The sequence below is a fragment of the Metarhizium brunneum genome, chromosome 4, assembly GCF_013426205.1.
Source record: "Metarhizium brunneum chromosome 4, complete sequence".
NCBI classification, from domain to species: Eukaryota; Fungi; Ascomycota; class Sordariomycetes; order Hypocreales; family Clavicipitaceae; genus Metarhizium; species Metarhizium brunneum.
This window is the reverse complement of record NC_089425.1, coordinates 872,797-893,420: the sequence shown is the minus strand read 5'-3', so window position 1 is coordinate 893,420 and position 20,624 is coordinate 872,797. Positions and strand designations below refer to the sequence as shown.

At 47.4% G+C, this 20,624-nt stretch overlaps 7 protein-coding genes across 7 annotated transcripts; 6 read left to right on the top strand and 1 right to left on the bottom strand.

Moving 5' to 3' along the window:
• Nucleotides 1-1,083: 1,083 nt before the first annotated feature.
• G6M90_00g069380 (uncharacterized protein) lies at nt 1,084-2,241 on the top strand (the record flags this gene model as incomplete). Its single annotated transcript, XM_014684476.1, has 2 exons — nt 1,084-1,314; nt 1,402-2,241. The coding sequence occupies 2 exons, from the start codon at nt 1,084-1,086 to the stop codon at nt 2,239-2,241; spliced, it is 1,071 nt and encodes a 356-aa protein (XP_014539962.1).
• Nucleotides 2,242-2,378: 137 nt separating this feature from the next.
• G6M90_00g069370 (uncharacterized protein) lies at nt 2,379-6,645 on the top strand (the record flags this gene model as incomplete). The annotated part of the gene is made up of 2 exons (XM_014684477.1): nt 2,379-6,254; nt 6,322-6,645. The coding sequence occupies 2 exons, from the start codon at nt 2,379-2,381 to the stop codon at nt 6,643-6,645; spliced, it is 4,200 nt and encodes a 1,399-aa protein (XP_014539963.1).
• Nucleotides 6,646-6,955: 310 nt separating this feature from the next.
• On the top strand, nt 6,956-7,558 carry G6M90_00g069360 (uncharacterized protein; the record flags this gene model as incomplete). The annotated part of the gene is made up of 3 exons (XM_066130908.1): nt 6,956-7,210; nt 7,259-7,318; nt 7,385-7,558. 3 exons carry the CDS (start codon nt 6,956-6,958, stop codon nt 7,556-7,558), a joined length of 489 nt encoding a protein of 162 aa, XP_065987078.1.
• Nucleotides 7,559-7,589: 31 nt separating this feature from the next.
• G6M90_00g069350 (uncharacterized protein) lies at nt 7,590-9,283 on the bottom strand (the record flags this gene model as incomplete). The annotated part of the gene is made up of 4 exons (XM_066130907.1): nt 7,590-7,983; nt 8,035-8,191; nt 8,251-8,894; nt 8,943-9,283. The coding sequence occupies 4 exons, from the start codon at nt 9,281-9,283 to the stop codon at nt 7,590-7,592; spliced, it is 1,536 nt and encodes a 511-aa protein (XP_065987041.1).
• Nucleotides 9,284-9,982: 699 nt separating this feature from the next.
• On the top strand, nt 9,983-10,771 carry G6M90_00g069340 (uncharacterized protein; the record flags this gene model as incomplete). Its single annotated transcript, XM_014684479.1, has 1 exon — nt 9,983-10,771. One exon carries the CDS (start codon nt 9,983-9,985, stop codon nt 10,769-10,771), a length of 789 nt encoding a protein of 262 aa, XP_014539965.1.
• Nucleotides 10,772-15,349: 4,578 nt separating this feature from the next.
• G6M90_00g069330 (uncharacterized protein) lies at nt 15,350-16,937 on the top strand (the record flags this gene model as incomplete). The annotated part of the gene is made up of 2 exons (XM_014684480.1): nt 15,350-15,727; nt 15,825-16,937. 2 exons carry the CDS (start codon nt 15,350-15,352, stop codon nt 16,935-16,937), a joined length of 1,491 nt encoding a protein of 496 aa, XP_014539966.1.
• A 2,255-nt stretch (nt 16,938-19,192) lies between these two features.
• G6M90_00g069320 (uncharacterized protein) lies at nt 19,193-19,825 on the top strand (the record flags this gene model as incomplete). The annotated part of the gene is made up of 1 exon (XM_014692342.2): nt 19,193-19,825. The coding sequence occupies one exon, from the start codon at nt 19,193-19,195 to the stop codon at nt 19,823-19,825; it is 633 nt and encodes a 210-aa protein (XP_014547828.2).
• Nucleotides 19,826-20,624: the final 799 nt, after the last annotated feature.

Sequence of the window (20,624 nt, the reverse complement as noted above, 5' to 3'; positions counted from 1 at the left end):
ATTTTATGGTTGATTGACACTGTAATTCGGGTGGTTGGCCAGCCATCAGCTTATTGACAACCTTGATATTGTCACAGACACACTCCTTTGATCTCAAAATCATGTGTGTCCCGCTGTGACGTTCAACAAAAAGTGACCATACGTGAAGCGATTTGTTATTATGCGCTGCGATCTTTTGCGTACTCGCTCGTTCGATTCGCATTTACAGAATGGACATAATTTAAATACACGATCTGAGTATGTTTCTCTCCCTAATTGTCGCATTATGTGATGTTCTATCAAAGTAGGCCTAGCGAGCATCTTCGGAGTGACAATAAACATGATAAACATGATAATAAACATGATAAACATGATAAATCTAGGTACCCCTCGCTAAGCGTCAAATAAACATGATAAATCTAGGTACCCCTCGCTAAGCGTCAAGCCATCCCATTTTGGGTAATTCCATCCATTTTGGGCCTTAGTTGATCACTTCCAGAGGCGAACTAAGATCATGTGCTATGTGCTATGTGCTATGTGCTACGTGCTGTGTGCTACGTGCTGCGTGCTACGTGCTACGTGCTACGTGCTACGTGCTACGTGCTATGGTGTATTGGCAACACATCATGGTACAACAGATGATTAATGAGAAAATGAGAAATATCGTCTTCTTCTTCTTCCCCTCTGGTCCCCATAGGTTGAAAGTCGTCAGTTACGGCGGTTTTCCCTCAAACATACGCTCCATACTACGGGACGTTTCTTTCCCTAGCCGCCATATCAACCTTTTTTTCCCTTGAATCCTCACATCACTGCAGGACTTCCCATCCTCAGGCCTCCAATGACTTGGTGTTCGGTATAACCTCAGCAGGACCTCAGTAACGTTGGAAATTTGATGCCCGAGGATATCCATAGCTGCCCTCAAGGTTCTCAACAAGGTTCTCAAGGTTCTCAAGGTAGCCAGCCAAAGACCGTCAAGGTTCTCAATACCCTCAATATTTTGGCGTCTCCCAACTCTTCTTAACAAAGTTCCAGCCACAATGCCTAACCGACAACTAACCTACAACCCATATGGTATTTCACCCCATTCTATTGCCCTGTCCCATTATGTCAACGTGGTTCACTGTTCTCGCCCGTGTAGTTGAGGTAGGTAGAATCCAGGACTCCCCATATCGTAATGCCCTATGTGAGTTCGAGGAAGGCAGCAGTGATGTCACAACAGGAGACTGGAGAAGCTTTCATATCGCGTTCTATGGTGATCTGTTGGATACAGGGAGAGCATACATGATCCGCGGTCAGGCTCGGCTTCCAGGGAACGACGAGGCAGAGGCGCCCAAAGTAAGTATTCTCTCCCTCCTCTGACCCCGTCCTTTGATGTTACACTGTTCTTCACCCTCCGCAAACTGCTTGCTGATCGTTATGCAGTTTACTGCGTTTGATGCTATTCCTTTGGCAACGGACTATCTGCCCATCCATCAGCTGCGCATCAATGCGGCAGCGGAGTTGACATGCACGCCACGATTTGTCGACGCTACTCGCACATTCGAATTCGAAGCGAAGCTTACGGGTTACTATGGCGATCCCGCCCCTCCAGTGTTACGCAATGACAGAGTCTTCAAAGCTTCACAAACCCGTACAAAGACTCAATACATTTACGCTGAGCAGTCTCCCAAATTTGACCGCACTCTCGGTAGCGAAAACCTGCGCGCTCAGAGCAGGCTCTTCATCGATGGGTTCTATACCTTTCCAGATGAGGAGACCCAGCAGCCTGGATATCTTGACTTGCTCGCGGTGTCCTTTAACTCGACCAACAAAGACCCTGCAAACAGTGTCGGTTCTCCAGCCAAGGGGGGCTCATCTCGTCGTAGAGATGTGCCGCTGAAGATATCACCTGCCAAGCAGACAAACATGAGAAGGATGCCGGCTCCTGTGACTCCGCCCAACGCGCGCCTTCCTTTGCACAGTGGGAGTTCTGCTTCAACGCCTCATACTGTATCTGACACGTTTACTCCCGGCAGGGCCAGTACCGCACCCTCCCTCACAATGGACGATGGCAGCAGGAGGGGTCTAATTGTTGATTTTGAGGTTCTCGAGAGCGGACCCGGGGCTCAAGTCGATCATTCTGCGATGAGCTCTTTTGCCCCGGATGGTTTGCAGAACAAGCGCCAGGCGACTGAGCCGTCTCAAGAGCCTTCTTCTAAGCGCAGTCGGAAGCCAAGCCAGAAAGCAAAGGAGATGTTGACCGAAGACGAGCTTGAGGAATAAGATGAATCCTTTGTTTTGGTTGTTTCTGTAGTTTAGAACTGCACTGATTCTAACTCTCTTTAGACTCTGCTTTTACGCCTTCCAACTGCCCAGGGCGTAGAACGTATACCAAGGCACAGTTTGTTTGTGCTTTCATAATGTCTGAAGCTCGGCAGCAAAGGTTTTACAGCTATAATGCCGCCACCAACGAGCAGCAAGACCGATTGCGCATGATGCGCAACCCTGTTCAATCGTTTTTTAACGATAATAGCCAAGTCCTGTTGGAAACCTTTTCCATCAACACACAAGTCAACCAGCGCAGCCGGTTTCCACCGGCCGACACTAGCAGGGGTCGTTACGCAAAAGACGATGATACTATTATTGTCAATACTACAAGGGTTCGTCGTCATCGTCGTCATCGTAGCAAGGAGGATACAGTATTTCCCTCAGCGAGACCTCGACGGCGCCGGGCGGGCGCGATATTCGCAGAATCTGAAGTGCGATTTCAAGGAATGAGGAAAAGGTTTAAGGACCGCTGGAACAAGGAGTTTCCCGATACACCATGTGCCGAGTGCGCAACCTTGCTGCTCCCGAGGAAGCGTCAACAGAGAGCATTCCAACACAGCCATGAGTACGGCATCACCAGAGTCTTCGGTGTTCCTGTAACTGGCGAACCTGGTGGCGTGACTCTCTGCGAGGACTGTTGCAAAGAGCCCCAGGCCCCTATAGACTGCGGCCAGATCCCTCAGTGCATTGCTTCTCTCCCACGGCGATCGACTCTGTTCATATCCCCTTTCAAGCTGGATACGAATCTAGGAAGGACTTCAGGGTACAACTTACACGCGACCCCCTACGTGTACCGTACTTTATCAGGTGTTATTAATACGAATCCGATTAATGAGCGAGCGAACATGCTATATTCTGGCACGCTTGGAGCTTATCTGCAGAGTAGTCCACATCGAGTAGACCGAGACCAGAATCTCGAGCATCTAATTCATGTTCGCAATTGGCTACTGCAAAGGAACCCCGTCTTCCAAAGGAATAATGTGCGGGAGCATCTACAAATCGACCACCCGTTACCAACTGCCGACCTCCCTGAGAACAGCGATGAGCGCCGACCCCAAACCCGCCCGGATATTGTCATGAACCCATTTCAGTATGATCAAGAAACGAGGAATGAAGATTTCCGGTATAACAGGCTCTCCGTTGGGGCTGTCCAGGTCCCAGAGGGGCATCGTCCAAAACCGATGCTACTTAGAACGGATCCAGATGTCGAGGTACTCTGCTTTCCGCACCTTTATCCTTACGGGAAAGGGCAATTCGTACAAGGAGAGCGCAGCGAAGATGGGCGCTCTACATACACTCGCCACATGGACACTAAAAAGAAGCTCGATTCTTACAATCGCGCTTTCAGAGACGATTATTACTGGGCTGCGTGGGCATACCAAGAAATGGAAGCTACAAGGATCTTTCAGAATACCAATCGCCTTATTCATAATAAGACGAGGCAAGCGGCAGATAGTCGTCTTCCTCAGCATCAACTACTACAGCAGTCAAATTATGGGACACATTCTATTATTAGTGAAACTCTCACACATGCGATACCTGGCTCAATCCGAACCGGGGAAGCTTATTTTCTCGAAAAGGAGCGCCTCGTAAACTCGATGATTGCAGGCCACGGACTTCCTCAACTTTTTATGACGCTGACTTTCAATGAAGGCTGGGAAGAATTTAAGGATATTTTGCGGTCTATCTCTCCTACTGCTATTCCATCCAACCATCCATGGGAGGGGGTCCAATATTACTACGAGAGGATCCGTAATCTGAAATCCAAATTCTGGAAAGGGAAGTCCAATCACGCCAAATTTGGGGGCCTGAAAGAGCTAATCGAAAGATTTGAATTCCAACTACGAGGCGCAATACATAGCCATTGCCTATTGTGGACGGGGAAGTCCATCAAAGAATTGCTTGCAGGCAACTTTGTCCGTGCAGATATTCCGGATCCCGAAAAGGAGCCTGAGTTGCATAGACTTGTCATGAAATATCAGATTCACAAGTGCAAAGACCACATTTGTGGCGGACCCGGGAGGTACGGAAAGTGCTCCAAGGGCTTTCCAGCAGACGTGTCGGGCAGGACGTTTCATCAGCCTGGCAATCCCAGGTATACTTATGCCCGCACCGAAGCCGATGTGTGGGTAGTTCCTTATAACGCTCAATTGCTATTAATCTGGGAAGGCCACTGCAACGTTCAATTCGTGACGAGCCAAGGTCTTGCCTCTTACATCACGAAATACGTCACCAAAAACGAGCCACTCTCTCACGTTCTTGTGGGCGGTTGTACAGCAACTCAGAAGCACCTGCTGGCTCGCAGAATGGGATCTATGGAAATAATCGTGCTGTGCTTAGGATTGGACATTTTTCGTTGCACCAGCGGGTCTCTCTACCTTCCAACCAGCACCCCCGAGATGAGGAATTATTCTGTTCGTCCAGCTAACCATATCCTCGAGCACCCTGAGGACGCTTATTTCCCAGACGCTATGGAGAAATATTTTGCTCGACCAAGAGTGCCTCGATTCGAAGTCTTGACCTATTTTGACTACTTTGCATACTATGAAGTCACGAAAACTCGCACCATTAACCGACAGGGTCCTCGTGAAGGGTGGCAAGATTCATTGGGATATTGGGTCTATCAAAGGAAGAAGCCCATCCTGATTCGCACTTCTTACCGACGACTTTGTGATGGAGAAGTGTTTTTTTACGTGCAGCTCCTTTATAGATACCATTGGAGATCAGATGACGAAATCATTGCGAACTCCGCCACCTACCGTGAAAGGCTTTTCGAGCTCGACCCAGTACTTTATGATGCTGCTTTACGAGGACATGCTGATAGAGTCGAACATGGCAATCTAGCCCTCGGAAGGGAGTATTGTGAGATGGTTCAAAGAGTTGCGGGGGCGGCTCCGCCAAATGTCCATGATATGGTGTCTGAGCAGCTACGGCAGCTGAATACCATGTCTGTTCCAGGACTCGCCGATGCTGCGAGTCTTACCCTGAAAGGCGAGCAATACCAGTGCTATAGCACGGTAACGCAAAATATTTCTGCATCTAGGCATCAAGGCTGTATGTTCTTTGTAACAGGGCCTGGTGGGACGGGGAAATCTTTCCTCCTGCGTGCCCTGCAGTATTGGTGCAATAAATCCCGGAACCCTGCCTTACTGCTTGCGCCCACTGGAATTGCGGCAAGAAATATTGATGGGAATACAATCCACTCGGCTCTATCGGTCTATAGCCATAGAAGTGCCTACCACACAGGCTTATTTAGGTTCGAAGATCAAAAAAAGAAAGACATAGAAAAGAAAACCGTGCTTATTATCGACGAAGTATCGATGGTAGATGGCGTACTGCTTGACTACCTCGCCTCCCTTTTCGCCAAACTGAGGAGAAATAACAGGCCGTTCGGCAACATGCATGTCATCGTTTTTGGGGACTTGATGCAATTACCCCCCGTGGAGGGTTTGAAGGTCTTTAAGGCCTCTGTTTGGAAGCTCTTCCATCCCATCTTCCTACGACAACCGTACCGGCAGACAAACGACAAATTCTTCAGAATCTTGAACAAGATTCGGGTTGGAATCATCGATGACGAGGTAAGATGCACTCTGGAAGAACGATGGCGCCAATATAATCCACAATATGTCATGTGGAATACCACGTACCTGTCTTCCCTTCGTGATGAAGCTGCCGCATTAAACCATGCGGTTCTCTCCGGCATGCCATCAGAGAACCCTATCTTCGTTTCAAAGGCGGAGGATTTTGAAAACGGAGTAAGATTACAAAATTTAGAGCACTCGAAAGTATTCAACAAGGGGACAAACTTCCCATCGTCAGTGGTGTGTACTGTTGGGGCCAAGGTCATGTTTCTCACAAACAGCATGCTCAGCGAGAGAGGAATTTCTAATGGCTCTATTGGTGTTATTACTAATTTGTTGCCCGATGACGAAGTTGAGGCAGCATTTCCCACTAAAGACGGTATCCAAGTAAGTTTTTATATCTTGGGCCCATGGTTGAAGCTTAGAGGCACTCGACGCGCCTAATGTAGTATAGGTCATGAACTTGCACAAAACTCCGTCTTATTTCCAGACAAATGGGGTGGAATACAAACGAGTACAGCTTCCAATCATCAATGCATTTGCGTTGACAATTCACAAGGTTCAAGGTCTGTCACTACCAGCTGTTACCGTCGCCTTGAATTCTAATATCTTCTCTGACGGACAAGCATATGTGGCATTGAGTAGAGGAAAGGATCTCGAGCAGGTGTACTTGACCCACTGTGATCTTGAAGCTATCAAGGCAGACCCAGAAGCAATAGCTGAATACGAAAGACTGGAAGCTAAGGCAGAACAACTCAATACACCACATTCTCACTGACCTTACTTCCACTCACCAACTCCCCAGTCTCCCTTTCCTTCTAGTTGAGAATGCTCTTAACGAAGAATTGACGTCGTCGTGCAGACTATATTCTGCACCAGTATTTCAAACACCATTTCATGACTGATCAGTTATAAATACGTGTGTTCGCATAGTGTTCGCAAGCGATCGCGTTCTTTCTAACCATCGACGTTAGTTTCGAACGGGACGTATCGTACCATCCTACTGTGACTTGCTTTCTCATTAAATTCCGATCGTGGTCGGCTTATCTTTTCCCCGCCCAGAGCCCGACTTACCCCGCTTCTGAGCCATGGCTGCCCAGTACACTGAACTCCTCCGGGCGACTGGCGTGGACTATCTTAGAACAGACGCTGAAGAAGAAGACCAGACGCACCTTGAAACAATGCAAGCATTCGACACTATAGAGCTAGATGAAGAAGAGCTCGTCTTAGCTAGGGAGGCAGCGAAGCAACGATTCAACAGAACCCAAGTCCGCCCTAACCTTTATTCCTATGATTGGTCGGACGCGCATGGCGCATTTTGGGACAGAGTTAAGAAGAGGCTGGTAAGTGAAACAGCATGCATACGCAAACATGCGGCGCTAACCAACAAGACAACGAGGTTGGACGCATGGGGCGCTAGCTTGGACAAGGTCCAAACGAAAGCTGTCTCTGTAAGTCCTGGTGGCGGAATAAGAGCTCTAAGCGGAACCATCTGTCTTGCTATACCGATGTGCCAGAATGAGTTTGAGATGGAAATACTTATAGAAACGCCAACTCCGATAACGAGGGTTCACAGAAGGATGTGGCGGCATAACTTGGGCTACTCACTTCTGCAGCCTGGGACGGCAATTGGCACGCGAAAAGAGGAAATTTACTTGTTACTTGCACATTTTCAACTTGATGATAAGTAGGTTATAGTGTACACTTTCAATGTACAAGAAATCAGCTATCAGGAATAGTGTTCATAAAGTCCCAAAACCCCTCCGCAGCATATGGGAAAATGCCGAACTTGTCCAGTGATCCAGCACCATCTTCATCCAAGTTATTAAATATTTCCAGTGGGTCAGTCACTTGGGAGTTCGTAAAAGGTGTATCGATGTTGACTCCATGAAGATCCTGCTGGATTTGTTGATCATCTACTCCGGTGGTGTCACTGTACAATAAGCTGTTGGGCGAAGCCGTATTGCCACTCTGTCCACCATGTACAGGACAGCCTTTCTCGAGATAAACACCGTACGTATAAAGATCGTCGTCGTACGGTACTTTAACTACATGTTTGGTTACATCGTGAAGTGCGAGATTTTCTGCATCAAGATCTTTGCATATAGTCGCGTAGCTAACCGGAACCAATTAGCATCACACGCACAGGAGTAGGTGAAAAACTAACTCTTTCTTCCACAAAGCAGCGATAACTGCAGGAGCATAGAATATCGTAGTAGGACCATACAGAGGCGTAAGCTCCTTTATCGATTCTGCTATCATGTCTGCTGCTTTGAGTCGCTCGATTTGGTCACCAGGAAGGTTAGTTAGCAAATGACCTGCTTCTGGGAGAATGTGTTAATAGCCATAGAAATAAGTATTCTATTCAAGGAGATCTTCGTACTGGCGAATAAATCGTACACTTGTGCTCCACAATAGCATTTGGGATTATTGTCGGTTAGTTTACTGGCGATACGATTGATAAGCATTGAAGATCTGGCAGATCGGTCGGCTTCATTTTCGCCGTCGATCTTCCTTTCACGACGGAGGAGGAATCGCATGTCGAAAGAGTACCGCTTGTTTGCCCAGATAATTTGACCAGCTCTATCTTGTGTTTTGCTGTATAGCTTCCGCAGGTGTTCTGCAAACTCAAACCGCTCGTCATAAGTTGTCAAAACAGGGAGTGCGTCGAGTTGTTCGACATTTGACAAGGAATGGGTTTCGGAGACATTGTTGAAGCTTCCCGGCGTTTTTACTTCAGCAGCCTTCAAGAGCTTCTTTGAAATCGTATCAGCCGCCGTCTTTCCATCCTTTCGTCTTTTTCTTGGGCGGGGTTTTGTGCCGTTTGTGTCACTACTATTTGCTTCATCGGCCGCATCAGTACACCGACACGGAGACTCAGACTCAGATGTCGTGCGGAACGCTACGTCCTTTGCCGCGCCAGAGGACGTCGGAGTAGCAGTTTGTAGTAGATACTCCAGACCAAGCTTTGAGTGATCACGACAGATGCCTATGGTGGATGCATTTTGGGGTAGCTTGACCTCATCGCTAAGAATTTGTCAGCCATGATCACCAAAAATAGAGTTTTAACTTCACCTGTCATCATTACTGAGACGCCACTGATTTGGCCGGATGAGGACATCGTATATAGTTTGGTGTTGTTGTTTTAACTCATTCTCAGGAGCACTGTCACAACACTTCGTATACCTTCGGACTGGAAAGAAGAAGAAATTTGGGTACTGAGTGTGCTTGATTGGTGTAATGAGGATTTCGCAGACGCTGCAGTGATTATTATGTGACACCGTGAAGTAGTAAAGCGTCTTGCGTTCTGGGATTTGTGGAAGTTGCTGCTGTCCAGATTTTGCCAATATGAGCCCCTCTTGCACCCGAGCTTTGTCTATAAAGACGGCATTGCTCCCTTCATATTCATTCTGCATTTTGAGAGACGAGTAGTTGTAGGAGAAAAGACGAACCAGGCTGTTGAACAACTGTCAACCTGTTCTAATGGGCCGTTCAAAGGTGAGGACCCCTGCGCACCGACCTGGGACTGGTGTCGTGGGAGGACCCGCTTTCCTGGGGTAAAACCATTTCACCCCAGGAAAGCGGGTTTGTTCCATCCCATCACATCTCACCATAATATGACCCCTCTTGGTAGCCAAGGATCAGTCGAATCATCCCCTTGATGGTCGCTTTGGGCGCCGGTTTTGTGCCGCTCCATCGCAACCTGACCACACTCCTCAACTGCGTGTTGGTCAGCAACCTTCCACTCGGTCAAAGTCCAATGCAGGAGCTGACAGCTATAGATCCTCAACGGCGTCGCTACCTCGTGCTTCGCATCAATTTTCACATTCAGGTGTTTGCTGCAGGTGACAAAAATGTGAAGGGGGGAAAAGCAGTAGTCATACTCTTCAAAGCTTACAGGCCGGAACACCAGCACCAACAGCGTCGCAAGATCGACGCTTGCCTCCACTGGCTTAACAGAACTTGAGTAGTGGACCGGTCCGCTCCAAGCTGGTGACAAGCAAGGAATATAATACTATATAGACGGCACATATTTCATACGGAACCCCATTCCGTCCGCCAGTACACGAGAGCCTTTCCTCCCGATTTACTCTGCGACCCCGAAACGCAAAGACATGAATTCCAGCACAGTCAGAGATATGATGCAAGAGTTTCTTATAGAGTGGAATGGACGAATGGTTTTAATCAAGTCGCCAGAAGAACGATTGTTAGAAGAGAAAAATGAACTCCTCTTGCGAGCAGAGTCTAACATAAGGCTTGGAAAGCCGACGGACCCCAACGACCTGGAACGCATGTACGAGAATGGCAGAGTGGCTGGTCTCCTCGCTTCAGGGTGTCATGACGCTTCCGAGCAGCTACAACTGGCCTGTCTTCACGATGCGGCGACCAATTGGGAACGGTTTTTGCAAGATGTCTACAAAACGGACGTGAAAATCAGGAACGTGATCCCAGATCACCTCTGGTCCAGGGACACTGGTAAAAGACATTTGGACGACACCGCTGGCAAGCCGCCAGGACAAAAACCCCCAAAGAAGCTGCGTGGCGGAAGGGAGTCTAGCAGCAACGAAGATGTCTATGCGCAATCGAACCGGGAACTGGTTGTACCACAAACAATTCTACAACAGGCTCAGCGGACTCGAGAGCCTTCAGTCTTTACCATTGGTGAGTGGCAAATTGAAAATGCACATGGTCGGGTTCACCAACCACCAGCAATAGAAGCGGCATTCCCCTATCCGACATCACCCATGGAAGAGGAAGTGGCACAGGCTTTAGTTTCGTGCTCGGGGGAACGAAGAATGGCTCCGAGTGGATGTCCCACGAGCTTTGCGGATCCGGTCGCAGCATCCGTGCAAGGTAGCTGCGTGGAAGGGAATACTGTGATTGGAATTGAAGAAGGATCGTAATTGATTGACAGGGCTGATTTGTGTTGGCGCTCAAGAATAGGCAGAAGGGCATCCACGTAGGGGTCAGATGGAGCTCTACAAGTGGCACAGACGCCAGAAGAAAAGAGGTTAGCGTATGAATATTACAAAAGTAAGAAGTGAGATAGGCAATTATCACGGATTCATGCACGTCACATTACGACTCCTTTTCGTACTCCTCCAGCCATCACGCGCATTGGTGAAACCGCCCTGAAGTCAGGAAGTTGACCGAGTCTGACATGGAATCACGAGAGGGTTGAGCGGGGGTTGCCAGGGAACTATTTGGGATACGTGTGACCTCATATCCGACCCTGGCATCAGAGGACAACCGATTGCTGAACAACTTTTGAGTGAACTGCTTAAAATGAGTCTGTCGCGGCAGGAATGGCGGTGAGTTGGCGGCCATTCCGGAGCAGACGATAAATCCGTGACTAAACACGGAATTTGTGCTAGTTCCTAGCTGCGGTGCTTCAAACCAGACTCCTATCGCTACCATGGATGCGACATATTGGGAATCGATAGCTCCAAAGGCAAAGGGGAAGTCTAAGGGCAGCGGAGCTGGTTGGAAGATGATTGTCCGATTGCTACTGGTGTTACAAATGGCAGGACTTTTCGTTCGAGTTCCAAAACAGTGGAGGAGAGGCCAAAATGGTGTAGCAAACAGTATGCGATAACAAAATCTCTGTATTCATTCACTGCCTCCTTCAATTCACCCGCTCGTAGACTGTTAATCGCAGGCGTACACAGATGCCAGGCCGTATCCCATGCATTGTCAAAGTGAAACAATCCCCAACGAATTTTTCGCCTCTATGCATCAATTTGGGCACTCCAGCAAATATTATAGTACAGAGCTGTGTGTGAGACCATTACGTATATTGTCGCGTAGGGGAGGTTGGTTTTTTTCTCCTTGTGTTACCTGGCTATAAGATCTCTTTTACTTTTCGTCTGGGGCCTCTCCCGTTTCCTCCAACCCTGACCTGCTGCCCATCAAAGTCTCCTTCATTCTTTTTTTCCCTCCAAAGTCCTCTCAAAGACCAATAAAAATACTGCCAATGCATAAGACAGAGCATAGTATTTGCCTTCACTGCTGCACTGTTTATGATACCGAGGCATGCCGATGCAACGAAGAAGTCAGATGTACACAAAACGTCTTGTTGAAATTCGTATTCGGACCATGCCCCACTTGTGAAGATGTTCTACACATTGATCAGGCAACCAAAGGATCTACGCTCGTTCTGGGTTGGGCTGCCCGTGCCTTCGTGGCAAGCGGTGACGACCTTGATTCCTTCGCCGTTGAAGCTGCGATCGGGATGTCTACGGAAGGCTACTATGCGGACTCGGCCCGATTTAACTTTGAAAAAGAAGTTAAAATTCTTTTGAGAGACCTGCGGCCATCAAGGATTGATCTTCGCCATTGGACCTGGAACAATATTGCCGGAAAATACGACGATGACGAGTGGATAAATCATTTTGTGAATTTTATAATAGAGATTGCACGCAAACCGACCGAGACGTGTCACAGCCGCAGACAAGTTCCTGCTGTTGTAGTCCACTGTCAAAAATGATGAGAATATTGAGAGTCTATTAGCCTTAACCACTACTCAAGTCAAGAGGACGAAGGTCTCAGTTATATACACAACGGTGTCCAAGTGGATCGGGACGCCTCCTCGACCGAAGGCGGAATATCGTTTGACATCCACAACAATCACATTACGACTCCTTTTCTTACTAGCGCAAAGCCCCCCCCAAGTCAGGAAGTTAACCGAGTCCGAAATGGTATCATGAGAGGGTTGAGCGAAGATTGTCAGGGAACTGTTCGGGATACGTGGGACCTCATATCTGACTCTGGAATCAGAGGATAATTGATTGTTGAAGACCTTTTGAGTGAACTACTTAAAATGAGGCCGTCGCTGTAGGAGTGGCGGTGAGCTGGATGCCTTTTTATTCATACTCCTCCACCTTTGATATCATGCAGTCACACGAACCTCCAGCCGTGTCTTTAACGCAGCAAATCGGGCTGACAATCTGTTCCATTTTACAGCTCTCAATTCTTAGCACAGCAGCATTATTAAGGGGCCTACTACCTGGACGCTCATCTAAAACCGGTTTCTGGTACTGGGCAAATCTATGTGCGTTGTATTTTTCCGTTATCGCTGGTTTAGTGGTGGGTGCTGTCTTGATGGTGGCGACATGGTGTGAACTGGGGGAGCATTCGGTGGAATATTGGGCGGATTGCGAGTTATCAGTGATGCTGCTCTGGAATATGCTATTAGAGGTGAGTATACATTGACTAGGAAATGGGCAAAAGACTGAACCTAATCCAGAGTATCGCATTGGCTGGTCTGATAGTGACGGCTTTTGGGAGAACCAAAGCCCAAGGGGTCATGATGAAGGGACTTTTACTAGGTCTATCACTTACTGGGATCGGGTTGCTATCGGCAGACTTTCAATTTAGATCATCGTCACGACTTTTGCCGACGTCAGCTATAGCTGCTTTTCGAGGATCTATGATGCTGTCATGTTTCATTGTGCGCCTCGAAGGAGTTAGACGAGGTATAGAGGCAAAATCCCAGAACTGGAAGCTTTGGCTTTCTCTGGACATTCGAAGTTGCTTCGAGATCGCCACCTTTGGGTTTTCTTTTCTCTCATTTTACGATGTCTTAGCATCACGCATAAACTATAAACTGGTGAGATGTTCTTCCATCATCAACCTGCATACGCTGACAGGGTAGGTTCAAAACGGAATGTTCACAGTCATCGGAATTGTGAACCTTATCGCGGGATTTAGGAGATATCGCCAGTGCAGGAATGAGGAGAGAGACACCAACAGGCGGCAAATGGCTGGTGAAGATACGACGGATGGAGTTTTACTTTGGAAGAGGTCAAAAACAAAAAATACGTCAAGTGATTCTGAGATCGAGCTGGTACCAAAAGATGTTTAGAAGAGGGTGTCGCATATCAAGCCTACCCAAATCCTACCTCCTGAAAAACTGGGACACTGCAGTGGCTGCCTGGCAGGTAGCTGCTACTGCCTGAACTATCAAAGATTTCTTTTGTGTATAAAGAGTTGCACGGTTCCCTTGAAACCATTGATGGAGTTCTTGCTCCTTAGATAATTCTCATTTAATACAATTGGCGCCTTCGGCGCCATTATACTCGTTCTTTTGTGACCCTCAATTGTCTGACAGGGGGTGATGCTTCTGCATGACAAGCATATTGATATAACTACTGCTCGTTTGCTATTGCCTCATGGAAGCTTGAACCACTCTGTATTGACAGAATAAAAACCGACGTACGTTGACATAAATCATAGACCACTCATTTCAATTGTACTTAGATGTCTCTTTGTAGTGCATTTAATGGACGTCAAAAAACCTCACTGACCACTTTGAACGCTTCTATAAGAACCTGGAATACACTAATAATTCTGCAAACTTCGGCGCTGGAAAGTAGCTCTGAATGTTCTACACCACCATGCGGCTGTCTTCGTAGGTGCAACCCTGCTGGATACCGGCTAGCCCTCGGCAAGGAAGATCTCTTGTTGTTGCACCACGGAAGAGCCCCTGAACCGGGGAATACAGTTTTGGCAGCCTCATTTCCCTAGACTCAGGTGTTCGTGTTGTTTTTCGACACACGTTGGGCTGCGTACATTATTCACGTGGAGGCTGATCCATTGTTCCGTAGGATGTATAAGTATGACAGTCCTTCCTTCCGTGGCGGTTCTAACTCAGGTCTTCAGATTTTATTCAGGAAGAGCTCATACCAGTGTGCATTGGGAATCCCATACCCTGGTCATATTACATTAAAACACCACCACAATCAACATTTAAGACCTGCAGGCCGCATTCGTTACTACCATGGTCTTCAGTGGCAGAAAGCGCAGGATCAAAGTATATCCATTATTCACAGTCGGGGGATTGACTAAACCTTACAACAGCTGAAAGTCTAACATGGAGTATATGTAGTGCGACGGGGCGAAGGCTCGCAGGCTCTGTTCCAGACCCAAAACCGATATCGCTTTTTGCCACAAGACTGTTGTGGAGTACGCAAGAAAGAAAGGGTAGAAAACCACAAGAGTGACCTCGCCCAGGCCAACCACAACACAGGACGTCATTTCATCACCAGATAAGGCCCTTGCGTAATCTCGCAGGGTTTGGAAGGCCTGTACGGGTTGCAGAAAGTTCCGAGTCAAGGTAAATGCACTGCTTGGAGATCAACTAACCTCGTAATAACCCAAGGTCTAACAAGAAGTCTATGTAGTGTGAAAATTCGGGGCCCTGTCAGCAGTGCATCAAGTCTGGGAGAAAATGTACCCCACCCGAAGAAAGGATTGTTACTCGATACGGATATTCGGAATCTTCCGGCAGAAAATTCGCAAAGGATGAACCCCTGAATGCTATATCACAGGATGAGAAAGTTGCCTCATATTCGACACCGAAGGCAGGATCCTTGCAGCTGCGCTCCTTAGACCTTCCACAGATGCCCCTGTAAGAAAGGGCAATCGCTTACTTTTTGTATCATTATGATCTTGAATCGCCTAGACAGAACAAAATCGGCGATATGGGTTTTGTTATCCTATCGAAGAGCGACAAGGAATGGGAGCATTACCGACTGGCATTCGAAGCTTGCGCTATGGCGTCGTTCATCAATGAGACGGGCGGTCAGCTTGAATACAAAAGCTTGACTATTGAGACATACAGTAAAGCGCTGATGGCGATGCATAGCGCACTTCAAGATCCAGATGTCGTTTGTGAGGATGCAACCTTGGCTGCAGTTTTACTTCTAGCGCTGTTCGAATGCTTAAATCCTACGACTGGGGGGCAAGAAAGCTGGCGCAATTACGTACAGGGTGCTATTGAGTTGGTCCGAGGACGCGGCCGCAAACAGACTGACACCCGAATTGGACAAATGCTATTCAGGGCAACCCGCCCTTTAATGGTAAGATTTCCATAAACTTCTCAAGTCCACGGTTTTATCGGGTTGATCTTCAAGTTTACATCGTGATGTAGACTCTCTAATAGCTAACTTGCAACAGGTAATATATAGTCTCGCAACACTAGAAGACGAAAAGGAGAAAGAGCTCTGGTGGTCCGGAGACGATGAATGCACTTCGACCCAAAAGCTTTGTATTGGAGTGGCTTCGCTTAGCGCGAAGGCTACGGTCCTTCTTGGTCCGTCCGGACATAAAGAGGAAGTCGAACTCGAAGTCATGCTTAAGCGGTGTCAAGCTCATGATCGAGCTTGCGAAGCCAGGTGGGAGGAGTTGTCAAAGAGTACACAGGGCATTAGCTCTGACAATACGGACCCCTGGCTGCTGATGCTTCTGAATATGCTGACATGTGCACGAATCTTCCTGAACTCAATCATTATGAGATGCGCGACCTGGACTTACAAGGTCCCCAATTATCAAACCTCTGAAGAGTATGATGGCGCCTGTTCTGCTCTGACGGAAATTATTCTTCACAGTGCCAAGGTCAACGAACAGCAACTCTGCAGGGCCGAAGAAGCGCAGTCCTCGTTTGCGGAACTCGACGTTCAATTACAGCCTGGGCGGGATTCGAGCAGATGCGCCATCAACAAGTGGATAGAAGATAATAGGAACCTCTGGGAAGAGAAGCCGCTGGTAGGGCTACAACCGTTAGCTGTTATCTGGTCTTTAGAATGCCTCAACGACGACCAGAAAATGGCCATCGATACCCAATTACAACGCATCGTTGGTTGTACGGTGGATCAAATACGCCGTTCGCCATCCTATACTACTGAGGCGTGCACACGACCTTCGCCCAGTCTTTCCGAACCCGCAACGGATACTCCCGAGGCTGGTTCGCGAGATTCTTCCCCAGCTTCCACGGGACGCTTTCGGTACACGCAAGAGGATGATGACACTTTACTTGAACTTTCGAACGAAGGCATCCCGTGGCGTGAAATCCGAGACCGCTTTCCCAAACACCCTGACAGTTCTTTAAAGACTCGTTTATGGACACTAAGAAATTGTCAGCTCACTGCTGATGAAGATCGTCTGCTTATTCGACTAAAAGAGGAAGAAAATTGTTCCTTCAGAGATATTGCCCCAAAAATGCGCCGCCACCGGGCTCTTGTGTCGAATCGCTACAATCAATTACGACGTAACCGTGCAATGAATAATTAACATGCCTGTATACATAAATATCAAGCGGCTTGTTGACTTAAGGGATCAAGACACTTTTCGCGGTTGCTCTAAAAAGAGGCTTCGAAAGTTGTACTCTGAGTACAAGTCTCACTCCTTGGCTGCCAGCCTTAAGGAGGTTAAGGTTCATCCTCAGAATGGGATGTGATGATAGTAGGAATGAATGGGAAGAAAATTCCAATGAAACAATTGCTGTTATCGAGAGCTTTCTTCGTCAACACGTGTATAACCACGAAAGTGATTCACAAGACTACTCAGGCACATCATCGAGCATGGCACAAGCGAATTGATGACGATTCAAGTTGATAACAAACTTTTAGAGCTCACCGCCGATACAATCACAAAAGCGTACAGAAAGAACAGCCAGGGGACAGGTCCGGTTTGTGTCATATTTGGTCCTGTAATACGATTCTAGAATATCTTGTGGACAATTAAACAGCATGATATGGTTCTCATACCTCTTCTTGTCAAATACATCGGATTGTCAAAGATCAGCAAAACCAAACAACAGCCCTTGTGACTCTAGGATCACGCAAAGTTTCGACAGTAAATAAGACACAGATCGACGGGATACATATATGATGATGAGGGGTAGAAATTAACTAAGCGATGATATAAAAAGACTCGTTTGTCGTCGCAGTCTCTCCCCATAACTTGACATCTTAGCATTATCGCCATCTGACCTGAGGCAACGAACCAACATTCGCGGAAGGTAATGCGCAGGGGCAAATTGAACCCACGTTTGAGCTTTATGACTACATGTGTGGCCACTATCTTTTGAGGAAAGTTAATGAGTGATTAACTTTTGTCGCTACGCCAAAGTCATAAAATTGAAACTACATACTGTATACAATGCCTATCAACTCCCATCTTTGCTTGCAAGACGCTGTCAGTATGGTCCCCCAGAGCATAGAAAACGACAAGCTGAAGAGTTTGAAGAATTTTTAATGTTAATATATGCAGAAAAAATAAAGCAACACTCGAGTCAAGAACAGGAGGTAGTAATGGCCATCCGAAATGAGCCCCTACAAAGTCAATACGCATTCAATGTTGCCGCTAGCATATACGAACCATTCCAGGAAGTCTTCGGTCTTACTTGGCGACATATTCATACTTTAGCGTTTTTGTGGACAATTATTTCACTATTGAGTCAAATATGGCGAACATTCCAACAATCGAGGCAGTGTCGGCTGCCTCAACCAACCACACAATCGGAACGGCAAAAGCAGCGTGTCAAACTCGCAATACCAATGCTATATAATACTAAGTTACACTTCGTCTGGAGGCCGAAAAAAGGAGGGGTTATAGGAAAACTTGGTGTGTCGCTGACAGATATCAAGCTATTGGTCATTGCAGAGCGGTATAGTGACTCGGAATGGTCGCTTAAAGGTCAGGCCAAATTCTATGGAAGTTTGTCCATGGTCAAATGCGCGACTGATATTCAGTGGAAAATGAAACCGCAATTGTTTCAGGATCTTCCACAATCTTGGTGGCTGAAGAAAAGGGCACCATTTCAGATGCTCATCCTCAAAGAGGCATGTGTCTCAAGTGATGATACGGCTGTAGTATAAAACACAGGTCCTACTAGAATATTGCTCATGAACCTGAACCTTGCCTACTCTTCAGGTGATCTGCAGAGGGTTTCCCACATAGTTTTTTGGTCCCGGGGGAGATCAACCACCCTCCCGTATGGGGGAGGTTGAGGTAACAGAAGGAAACTCAGCATCATGTTACCTTCTGGGGCTGTCAACGAGGAAAATATCAACCCGGAAATTTTGACAGCCTTGAGGCCTCAGCGAACGCGCTTTGTCCTAAGCTATGACAAAGCCTCCCATTCAATTTGATACGTTCCCATGTCTTCTCATTCTTCACCCCCGGTCTCTGCAATCTAGTTTCGGCTAGACTATATCTCTAGGATCTGCGGCTTACATTGTTGCCTGTGGTGCAATTCCAAGTTAGCTTAGTGAACATTCAATCGTACGATATGGGTCCGGCCCCTTTCACATCCGGTGCATTCTGGAGCAGCGCAATCCAAATGCTAGGATGGTTTGCTCTAACCGCCTTGAACATTCAATGGTGACATTTTAAAAGGTTGAAGACTTTCTTATAATGGCCTATATATATACCTCAACCTCAACATTTCACCTCCATGAAACGAGGTGATATCTTCATGCCAGCTACGACCACTCTCATGAGCTGGTGTTTATAAACAAGCAGGCACTTCTACAAGCATCGAAATGGAAACCGAGATCAGCATGACAGCCCCGCCGAACACACCCGAAAAAAACCCTTACGAGGGTGTTTGTCAACGCAAGGTCGATGCCCAAAGTCGCAATTTGGACCCTATTTCTTGCAAGTCCTTTTACTTGCCTCATGAAATAATCGAAATATCTTCTGAGAGTGACGGCAATAGTGATGAGGTTACCGTTCCGAACAGTCCAAGAGTTGTTGAAGAAGATATCAACGAAGGCGACCAGTCCTCTGATAATGCTTCCCGTGCAGATGCAGCCGAGGATGACGTCAATGACAATAACAACAATGCCAACGACGGAAGCATCGTATATTCCAATAGCCTTTTAGCAACTGATTGTCTCCCGGATGGGGGTCACGCCAGGTTTGCTAATACGGCAGAGGGGTCATCGAGCAAGTACGGTATCATCACCATGAGGCTTGACAGTCCTGCAAGTAAAAAATACGGTGCTATCGGGCAAAAGTTTGGTGAAGACGGTCATGTTGACGGCAGTGAAGGAAGTGGCGAATGCAGCAATGGGAAACTAAAGAGAATCTACGACAGATACGAATCACCGCCCGACAAAGTTCCAGAGCATGACCCACTATCAAAAAGGAGAAGAACAGCAAAGCGTCTATAACCAAACTCAAAGATTCCGATATTACTGCCGAGTATACAATTGATCATCTTGGAGTAGTGTAGTGGCTCGGAGTGGTTCCATCAAAGATGAGGAGAAATAAAATCCTGTTCAGCTATACAGTCATGATCATTTGTTTATTATAAAATATTGGTTGTTGAAGCATGCCGCCGTGTCAGGGGCTCACTTCGCCTTGATGTTCGAAGAGGCAGGTCCTTACATTATGATATGGTTGCAGTATAATATACAGATTTTCCCAGTTGGACTCGTATGGACTTTGAGCCTCTCTCGCTACTGAAGCTATTTTGCTATAAGAGGGTTCGGTAGGCCTTGTGGTTGGCCGTTCTCCGGTACATTTGACCAGCGGTGGACGAGAAGAGCTTTCGTGTTGACACCATCGTTTTCACGCACTCATGTTTCGCCCTGCATAGCAAGAAGCAATACCATGGCAGGGAGTATGAGCTCCCATGATGTAGCATGCTTACCGAAACCAAGAGCAAAGTTGCCGTTCGGAAGGATCGACGCTGCAAGAGGCTAACCGTCATTGCGTTGAGGGGGGGTGGTCTGGATCCAGCTGCAAAAGCACGGGACATCAACTGCAGTTAAGAATAAAGACGGATGGACGGCACAATATCCGCGGTGTAGAAGGCTGAGACTGTTGAATTGCATTTCACTGGCCGGGACCAGGTTAGGTTGCATGTATGAGTGATGCTTGCCAGCCTTCGGTTGAACTAACCACACCGAAGAGCACAACCATGCAAAGGACAAGTCACAATTACCATGCTCCCGAGGCCAGCAAACA